Below are 10737 nucleotides of genomic sequence, written 5' to 3' on the forward strand. Positions count from 1 at the left end.
GGTCGCTTTATTCTCTCACCTTTTTGAACTCTTTTATTTAGAGTTGGTGTCAATTGATCTCGAAGCATATTTAACACTGATTCGTTAATATCTTTTCCCACTTGTTACAAATTATTCAAAGTAGCAAAGCTTTTAATCAAAAAATTTACGATATAACATTCTTGACGGTTTATTAGGTGTATTGGTAGCATTTCCCAAAACTAATGGACTAGATACTGTTAAAGAATCAAATAAATTTTGTTTCAATATTGTTGTTTTCGACAGCTTGAAACACGGAAGTTTTTTTAGAAGAAATTTGTGAACAATCGAGTGGAAATAAACCAGTATTTTTGAAACTAATCCGTGCATTTTCTGATTTAAACTTACCATTTTGGATAAGATCCTTAAACATGGCCGGAAAATGTCAATTTGTAGGCTTTAAAAGCGATTTTTAGTCAAATAACTTTTGACTATTCGCTTCCATTCGTTATTTACTGTTTTAAAAACGCAAACATCTAATGACTGTAAAAAATGACTAGTATGAGCTGGCAAACGCCAAAGTAAAATATAATTTTTTAAAGCTTTTTTTTTCAACTCTAAGCTCATATGTGAGGCATAGAATTAGAACTTTAAAATCTGAAAGTTTATTTGCGCAAAGCAAAAAAACTGTTGTAAATCACGATAAAAAATGTTCTTATTTCCATCCAGCCTGAATTACTACTGTTATAATAAACATTCTGGGCATCACCTTTGCACCAGACATTCGAAATATGTCGGCCTTTATAAATTACTTGATAAGGTATAATGATTGCCAAAGGCGTCACACAACAAGTCAGTATATTTGTCATTTATTTTTCATTTTATAGTGTCAGGTTTTTAGAATTTTTTGTTCCTTTTCTACAAATAACTTCAACTTTGCTTTGATTAAATTGTTGAGTATTTGAAACGGCTTATCGCCTAAATTATGTTCATTATATGCTGCTGCTAATTGCTCAAACCAATTGTCAGTTATAGCTGGCTGTGTGGCCACAGCTCTAATAGTTTGTTATTGCCGCTTACTTTTCTTCGGCAAATTTCTTTACGATTTTTTCATAAACCGGAGTTTTTTTTTGCTGGTAACTAATTTGATTTTAATTTTTTTCAAGAAATTCAAATGGTAATTTTTTTTCTTTTTTAACTCAAATAATCAACATAAAATTCCGAATAAAATAGTGTTTTTACTTTTTTTATTTTTTTGTTGCAAATCTAAGTTGTTGTTTTTTTTTGTTAATTTAGTTATGTTAGATTTCAAATTGAAATGTTTTATGATTGCATTATTTTATAAAAAATTTTTTCTTATATTATTCGATTTGTCTGGTATAGATATTTGTTTGGTTTATATTAAGCGATTTATGAAACTTTTTACTAAAACCATCCGGAATTAAGTGATTGCCGTAATTATGGAGTTTTTCAATACTTTTTTTTTTTTTTTTTTTTTTTTGTACAAGATATAACGCGTTTCATTCTAGGTTATTTTAATTCGGTTTTTATAAATAAATTACAGTAAAATATTCATCTCGAGAAAAAATATTTTTTAAAAGAAAAACTTTTATATTAATAGAAGATAACATAGCATAAATAAAAAATAAAAGAAAATGTTGAACCGCGTGAGTCCTCAATCCATGGTTGGTGCAATTGTTTATGATATAAAGTTCTTTAGTTTTGTACATTTTTGAACCAACAACGTATCTGATATATATTCATAGTTTATTAGTTACACTAACAGTTTATATTTTTAAGAACGAACAAAAGAAAATTCTCTTTGTGCTAAAAATAGGTAATCAGGAACTTAACCTAATGGTTGATCTGTAGTTTGTATTAAAATATTTGTTATTGATGAAAGGGTTTCGTTTAAAGTATTGATGGTTGCTACTGGTTGACTTATTGAACTAATTGCATTATCTGGTAATGATGAGCTTTCGTTAAATATATCTGATATTGTCAGCGGTTGATCGGTTGATTTATCTGTATTATCTGATAACGATGATACATTTTCATTCGTTATATTTAAGGTTGTGATTGGTTGACCGGTTGAATTCATTGTATTATCGGATAACGATGACAGTTTTCCATTTAATATAATTGGCGTTGTGATCGGTTGACTGGTTGAATTTATTGCATCAGATAAAGTTGATGGTTTTTCATTTGATGTATTTGATGTTGAAATTGGTTGAATGGTGGAATTCATCTGTGTATCTGATAGCGTTGATGGGTTTCCATTTGATATATTTAATGTTGTGGTTGGTTGACCAGTTGAATTAACCATATTATCTGACAATGATGATCCTTTTGATTTATTTGGTGTTGTCATTGATTGGCTGGATGAATTTATTGTATTATCTGATAACGATGATGGGTTTCCAGTTGTTATATTCAAGGTTGTGTTTTGTTGACTATTTGAATTTACTGTATCTGAAAACGATGATAGGCTTACAACTGATGTATTTGATGTTGTGATGGGTTGACCTGATGAATTACTTGTGATATCTAATAGCGATGATGGGTTTTCACTTGTTATATTTGATGTTATCATTGGATGACTGGTTGAATTAACCATAATATCTGATAAGGTTGTTGGTTTTTCAATTGTCATATTTGAGGTCGTGTTTGGTTGACTAGTTGAATTTATTGTATTATCCGATAACGATGATAAATTTTCATTTGAAATGTTTGCTGCTGTCGTTGGTTGACCTGTTGAAATAACTGTATCTGATAAAGATGATAGATCTCCATTTGATGTATTTGATTTTGTAATTGGTTGAACAGTTGAGTTAATTGTAATATCTGATAACGATGATGGGTTTCCAGTTGTTATATTTAAGGTTGTGTTTTGTTGACTATTTGAATTTACTGTATCTGAAAACGATGATAGGCTTACAACTGATGTATTTGATGTTGTGATGGGTTGACCTGATGAATTACTTGTGATATCTGATAGCGATGATGGGTTTTCACTTGTTATATTTGATGTTATCATTGGATGACTGGTTGAATTAACCATAATATCTGATAAGGTTGTTGGTTTTTCATTTGTCATATTTGAGGTCGTGTTTGGTTGACTAGTTGAATTTATTGTATTATCCGATAACGATGATGGATTTTCATTTGAAATGTTTGCTGCTGTCGTTGGTTGACCTGTTGAAATAATTGTGTCTGATAAAGATGATAGATCTCCATTTGATGTATTTGATTTTGTAATTGGTTGAACAGTTGAATTAATTGTAATATCTGATAACGATGATGGGTTTCCAGTTGTTATATTCAAGGTTGTGTTTTGTTGACTATTTGAATTTACTGTATCTGAAAACGATGATAGGCTTACAACTGATGTATTTGATGTTGTGATGGGTTGACCTGATGAATTACTTGTGATATCTGATAGCGATGATGGGTTTTCACTTGTTATATTTGATGTTATCATTGGATGACTGGTTGAATTAACCATAATATCTGATAAGGTTGTTGGTTTTTCATTTGTCATATTTGAGGTCGTGTTTGGTTGACTAGTTGAATTTATTGTATTATCCGATAACGATGATGGATTTTCATTTGAAATGTTTGCTGCTGTCGTTGGTTGACCTGTTGAAATAATTGTGTCTGATAAAGATGATAGATCTCCATTTGATGTATTTGATTTTGTAATTGGTTGAACAGTTGAATTAATTGTAATATCTGATAACGATGATGGGTTTCCAGTTGTTATATTCAAGGTTGTGTTTTGTTGACTATTTGAATTTACTGTATCTGAAAACGATGATAGGCTTACAACTGATGTATTTGATGTTGTGATGGGTTGACCTGATGAATTACTTGTGATATCTGATAGCGATGATGGGTTTTCACTTGTTATATTTGATGTTATCATTGGATGACTGGTTGAATTAACCATAATATCTGATAAGGTTGTTGGTTTTTCATTTGTCATATTTGAGGTCGTGTTTGGTTGACTAGTTGAATTCATTGTATTATCCGATAACGATGATAAATTTTCATTTGAAATGTTTGCTGCTGTCGTTGGTTGACCTGTTGAAATAATTGTATCTGATAAAGATGATAGATCTCCATTTGATGTATTTGATTTTGTAATTGGTTGAACAGTTGAGTTAATTGTAATATCTGATAACGATGATGGGTTTCCAGTTGTTATATTTAAGGTTGTGTTTTGTTGACTATTTGAATTTACTGTATCTGAAAACGATGATAGGCTTACAACTGATGTATTTGATGTTGTGATGGGTTGACCTGATGAATTACTTGTGATATCTGATAGCGATGATGGGTTTTCACTTGTTATATTTGATGTTATCATTGGATGACTGGTTGAATTAACCATAATATCTGATAAGGTTGTTGGTTTTTCATTTGTCATATTTGAGGTCGTGTTTGGTTGACTAGTTGAATTTATTGTATTATCCGATAACGATGATAAATTTTCATTTGAAATGTTTGCTGCTGTCGTTGGTTGACCTGTTGAAATAATTGTGTCTGATAAAGATGATAGATCTCCATTTGATGTATTTGATTTTGTAATTGGTTGAACAGTTGAATTAATTGTAATATCTGATAACGATGATGGGTTTCCAGTTGTTATATTCAAGGTTGTGTTTTGTTGACTATTTGAATTTACTGTATCTGAAAACGATGATAGGCTTACAACTGATGTATTTGATGTTGTGATGGGTTGACCTGATGAATTACTTGTGATATCTGATAGCGATGATGGGTTTTCACTTGTTATATTTGATGTTATCATTGGATGACTGGTTGAATTAACCATAATATCTGATAAGGTTGTTGGTTTTTCATTTGTCATATTTGAGGTCGTGTTTGGTTGACTAGTTGAATTTGTTGTATTATCCGATAACGATGATGGATTTTCATTTGAAATGTTTGCTGCTGTCGTTGGTTGACCTGTTGAAATAATTGTATCTGATAAAGATGATAGATCTCCATTTGATGTATTTGATTTTGTAATTGGTTGGTCATTTGAATTTACTGTAATATCTGATATTGACAATGGGTTTCCTGTTGATGTACTCGAGGATGTGATTGGTTGTCCAGTAGAATTCATCGTACTGTCTAATAACAATAGGTTTTCATTTGAGATTGGTTGACTGGTTGAGTTAGTGTTTTCTGATAGTAATGATTGGTTTTCATTCATGATTTTTGAAGATGCAATTGGTTGAATGGTTGAATTGAAAATGCTGTGTGACAGATTTAATACACTTGTTACCAAGTTATCTTGATTGGTGGTGGAAGCTTGGATATCTGATAAAACTGTTTTCAAATGTTCTAATGACATGTTTTTCTTTTCAGGCTTATCTGTTGAATTAATTTGAGTATCCAAAAATAAGGTGATATTATTATCGAATGAACTAGGATTTGTTGATATGTTTACAATGTCAGTGAGAAAGGAATCAGGAAACCAATTTGATGTGAACATAGATTCGTTGTTAGGTTGGTTGCTTGCTTTTAAACTACATATTTGGTCAATTTCTCTTTCAAAAACAAACTTCTCATTTGATTCTTGAATAAATATTATGAATAAAAAATCGTTATATTTTACAACTTCATTTATATTACTGACAACAATTATTAACTTATTAGTCCTGCTTTTATTCAAATGACCAAGGTCGTATAAAGATTCGTTTAAAATTTTGTTGAAAAGTTTATGATCTTTTTCTTTCATAATAAAAAATGAATTTATAACATCTTTAACAATCATCTTGTAACTTTCAGATGTAACATTAAATTTCATTGCAGGATTGGACAGAAAGTTTATAATAGTTCCTTGAAAATGTGTCTTTTTACTTAAACTTTTCAATATTTTAGAAAGCACTGATCTTTGGATGTGTTTGTTTATAGCAAGTACAAAATCAAGCGAACAATCTAAAAATAGAAAATGAAATAACATAAAATAGGACTCTTTTCTATTCTTTTAATTACTTTTTTTTTAATTGTTGTTTTTTATGCATTTTTTGAAATACGATGTCAATTAAATACATATTAAGGTGGCTCCTACATTAAGTCAAAATTTTTTCAAAAATTGAATTTTAGGCAAATTAGATATTCTTATGTAAATTTTAATGCTCTTTCTCATGGTATAGTTTTCTTTTTTTAAGTTTGTTTATGCTTTTTATGATATTTACAGTTCTATATAGGTAGGTGTAACTTTATTGCGTAGCAACGGCCATAGCAATCTTTTTATTTTTTCAGTTATTTTCTTAAATGTACTTTAAAACTTGAAGTAGTACATCTCTTTTGCTATTCTAATGTTGTCTTGTACGTCCAAGTTGTTAAATATATAATAGTTATAAGTTATGCTGTTGCAAAGTGCAATCAGCAGGCAGGCTTCTTTATAACAATTTTTTTATTTATAACTGTTTTCTAATGTGTTTGTTGAAATTATTTAACATTTTAGTTAGATTCTAGTAAATTAATAGAGATTTAATATGGCAAACCTTCAAAATAGAAAAAGAAAGTCATCAAGATAGGGGGTTGGTGGTCGTGGTTGTAGAAAATCTGTACATATTGTAAATAATAAATGTGGTATCAATGGAAATAAAAAATGTAATTATTGAAAATATCACCCAAAAAAAATTTACCATTAAACCAGCTTAGCATTCTGGAAATAGTGATGATTATTTTTTATTTATAAATTTAAAAATACTTATGGAAATAATAGCAGTAGGAAACAAGTGTCGAGAATGTGGAGAAGCCTATGGTCACAATATCTAATAATTTGGATGATAGGAAGGGATTTTCTCATAAAGTTATTTACTTTTGTAGAAAATGTAAAACAAGTCACAAGTATACTTCACCTTTTAGTGCTTCTGAAAAAATGTATGTTTGTAAGCTAAGTGAAATTAATGTTCGATTGGTTATGGGATTTCAAGAGATTGGTAAAGGGCACGAATCAATTAAAACATTTGCACGGTGTATGAATATGCACTCAATATTTAATATTCCCTTTAGAAATATTATTAATAAGTTATTTTCTGCATGTGAAAATTCTGCAATAGAATGTATGCAAAATGCTGCAAATGAAGCAAAAATGGAAGAAAGTGTCCCAGGTATACATTCTTGTTGTGTATTAATTGATGGAACTTGGCAAAAAAGAGAACACTCCTTATCGAACAGTGTAATGACAGCAGTAAGCAAAGGAGAGTGTTTGGATATAATTGTTTTATCAAAACATTGTAGACAGTGTATAATATGGAGTGGAAAAAAAGGGACAACAGAATATACAAATTGGAAAGTTGAACATAATTGTAAAACTAATCATCGAAAGTCATTAGGAGCAATGAAATCCTCAGGTGCTATTGATATATTTCAGCAATCTTTAAGTCGAAATAAACTAGTTTAAAATAAGTATTTTGGAGATAGAGACACAGCGTCTTACAAAGAAGTTGTTAACTCCAAACACTACGAAACGCAGTTTGGTATTACACCTGTTAAACTCTAATGTATTGGACATGTAAACAAACAAATAGGTTCTCGACTTAGGACACTAGTACAAGAACATAAAAATACCTCTACACCATTTGGTGGAAAACGAAAATTGACAAACAAGTCCATCAATTCAATAACAAATTATTATAGTATTGCCATTTGAAGAAGTTTAAAATTAAATTGCACTAACGATGAAAAAATTTACACACTGAAAAGTTGATAGGTACTATCCTTCATCATTGTACCAACTTTTCTAACTAAGATAAGCACCACATGTTTTGTCCACCAGGAGAAGAATCGTGGTGTAGCTATAAGAAAAATAAACTTAAAAAATACAAAGAGAGGATTAATTTACCAGAGTGGATATTTCCTATCTTGTCAAAGATTTTCCAAGATCTTTCAAATGATGACTTTCTTTGCAAGTGCATCCACTGGGAAACTCAAAATGCAATCGAGTCCCTAAATAATATTATCTGGATAAAATGTCCTAAGCAACTCTTGGTAGAAAGATCAGTTAGGTTTATATAGTACTATTCTTCAATTCAACGAAGAATTTGGACTTGTTTTTTTTTATTTGAAGTGTATGAAAAACTTGGAATACAGACTGGTGTCTGTTTTAATATTATATCTGAAAAAATGAACCGATGCAGCATCCAAAATTTACTTATTAAAACATCAGATAATTATATTAATATTGTTTTGAAGCATAACTTTTAATGGAAACAAGGTCTTTAAATATAAAACTCACACACTAGAGGTAGGTAGCACGCACAAGTATACCAAGTTTGAAAGTAAAATGAGCTTTTACTCATGAGTAATTGTTTTTCTAGTAAACTCTATTTTTAAGGGTTATTTTGACTATCATAGGCCTTTATGTGATCATCAATAAATTTTTGGAATTCGAAATTATATTTTCTTTACATATTCTATACCTACTTTTGAGAAAATTAATGTTTAATGAATAAAAAGTTTTTTTGATTACATAGGAACCACCTTAATAAATAAAGTTTTTTTGATTACATAGGAACCACCTTAATAAATAAAGTTTTTTTGATTACATAGGAACCTTAATGAATAAAAAGTTTTTTTGATTACATAGGAACCATCTTAAGTAAAAATATTAACAGGTATAAAGTAGGTTTAACAAAGTAGATCGTAAATTGTTGTCAGAATTGATTAAAGGAATATAATGCGATAAAAAAAACTTTAATAGCTATTAAGCATAATCAGTTTTAAAATATTGTCTATATAGAACATAATTTTACTGACGTTTTATAGCTAATCGAATACATTATCCATAGAAAGAGTGCATTCTTTAAATTTTTTTAAACATTAAAAGAAATTTTTATAGGGTGAGTCAAAATATAACCTATTCGCACACACGTGCGAATAAATATCGGACGTGTAATCGGCGCACCGCACCCCCCTAAATTCGGTAATTACTGACAATTTACGAATGTCTCCTCTTAGACATTTTATTGAACTACTAAATGAGGAAAATTTAATAACATTTCTCCAGCACTACAGATTAATGGATATTCAGAAATTTTGTGAATGCAGACATGCTATGAATGTTCAAAAGTATAATCGCTGTCAGGTAAATGTTTTTAAATATTAACTCATGCTTAAATTGCGAAAAATAAATAATGAAGCCTTTAAAAAATTATCTTTAGTTAAGCTGTTTGAATGTTTATATTAGCTTTTATTATGTTTATATTAGGTTATAATAGTCTTTGTTTGAGCTTTTTTAATCTTTATTTTTAGTAAAGATTAAAGCTAAAATATTATTTAAGCTTTGTTTAATTATCTAAATATTTTAAATAAAGAATAAACAAAGCTTAAATACTATTTAAGCTTTGTTTATCTTTATTTAGACTTGATCAATATTTTATTAGCTTTGCTAATCTTTTTTTGAACTTGAGTAATGTTTATATTAGCTTTGTTAATCCTTATTTAAACTTTGGGAATGTTTACTATCACAAAAACATTAATAAACTTTCATTAAGCTTAGTTTTGATTTTTTTTTTGTGTGCTTATTTTAAGACAAAATAAGCTTTTTTAAGCTTTGAGTTTTTATTATTTGTAGTCAATATCAGGATAAGATTTATCAAATTTACTTTTCATTTAGGACAAACATATTTGGAGGTGTTGTAAATGCAAGAAGACAAAGACAATTAGAAGTGGCTTTTTTCAAATTTGTTCATCACTAGACATAAGTAGTAATCTTCAACTTATGTTTTTATGGATTGCGGAGGTGCCTGTCACAACACCCAGCGATATAGTTGCTATTTTCAAAAATACATCAATTCAGTGGTATAAGTACTTTAGAGACATATGTTCCTTTTAAATAATTGATGTTCTTGATAGAAATTAGTTAGGTGGTCCTGGCTATGTTGTTGAAATTGATGAATCGTTAATGTTTAAAAGGAAGAATAATGTAGGGCATGTCATCGAACAACACTGGATATTTGGAGCATATGATCTAATGACTAAAAAGGGATATTTAACACGTGTGGAGGATAGATCTGCAGCAACATTGGTTTCATTAATTCAAAGATGGGTGGCTGTTGGGTCTACAATTCATTCAGATCAATAGGCTGCCTAAAATAATTTGAATAACATTGGTTTTAACCATCTCATAGTAAATCACACAACCAACTTTGTTGATCCTGTAACGCAAGCAACATCAAACCATGTTGAGGCTTTTTGGAGTCGAATAAAGCGAAGATTGAAATTTGTTTGCGGGTCACAAGGTGATTTGAAGTGGAGTAAACTTGATGAAGCAATGTACAGAGAGTATTTCGCTTTTATAACTGAAAACCTTTGGCAAAACTTTACAATTTTTTTACAACATATAGATGACAAGTATCCTCTCTAATAAAATAAGCTCTTTTATTTTATTTACTGAAATTATTTTATTGGAGAGGATATCTTTTTGTAGGTTTTTATACTATATTTTTAATATAGATTTGTTATTTTTAAATAAATGATATTTAAGCAGAATTATAAAGTTAGATAGATATTATATATATATATATATATATATATATATCATGGCATATTAAAATACGCGGCCTTCTATTCTGCTAAAATCGAGGGCCAGTTATAAAAACGCATATTTTGTGGGATGGACAAACTTTCTCAAAATATTTTAATTATTGTGCTATAAATTTTAAGTAAGTAAATCTGACACTGGATAAAATTTTTGAGTTGGCTTAATCGATATTCACTAAACTTCACTAAACTTTGTATACTTAATCGAGGCTT

The 10737-nt window shown here is 29.3% G+C and overlaps 1 protein-coding gene across 1 annotated transcript in view; it reads right to left on the bottom strand.

Moving 5' to 3' along the window:
- The window catches only part of LOC105846017 (uncharacterized), a 20358-nt gene continuing 9621 nt past the window's right edge, over positions 1-10737 (bottom strand). The window contains exon 2 of the mRNA XM_065788275.1: positions 1-5907. Coding sequence (XP_065644347.1) covers positions 1808-5776 — 3969 coding nt within the window. The 5' untranslated portion in view covers positions 5777-5907 and the 3' untranslated portion in view covers positions 1-1807. The remainder of the gene's footprint in view (positions 5908-10737) is intronic.

Source organism: Hydra vulgaris, chromosome 01 (assembly GCF_038396675.1).
Source record: "Hydra vulgaris chromosome 01, alternate assembly HydraT2T_AEP".
Taxonomy (NCBI): Eukaryota; Metazoa; Cnidaria; class Hydrozoa; order Anthoathecata; family Hydridae; genus Hydra; species Hydra vulgaris.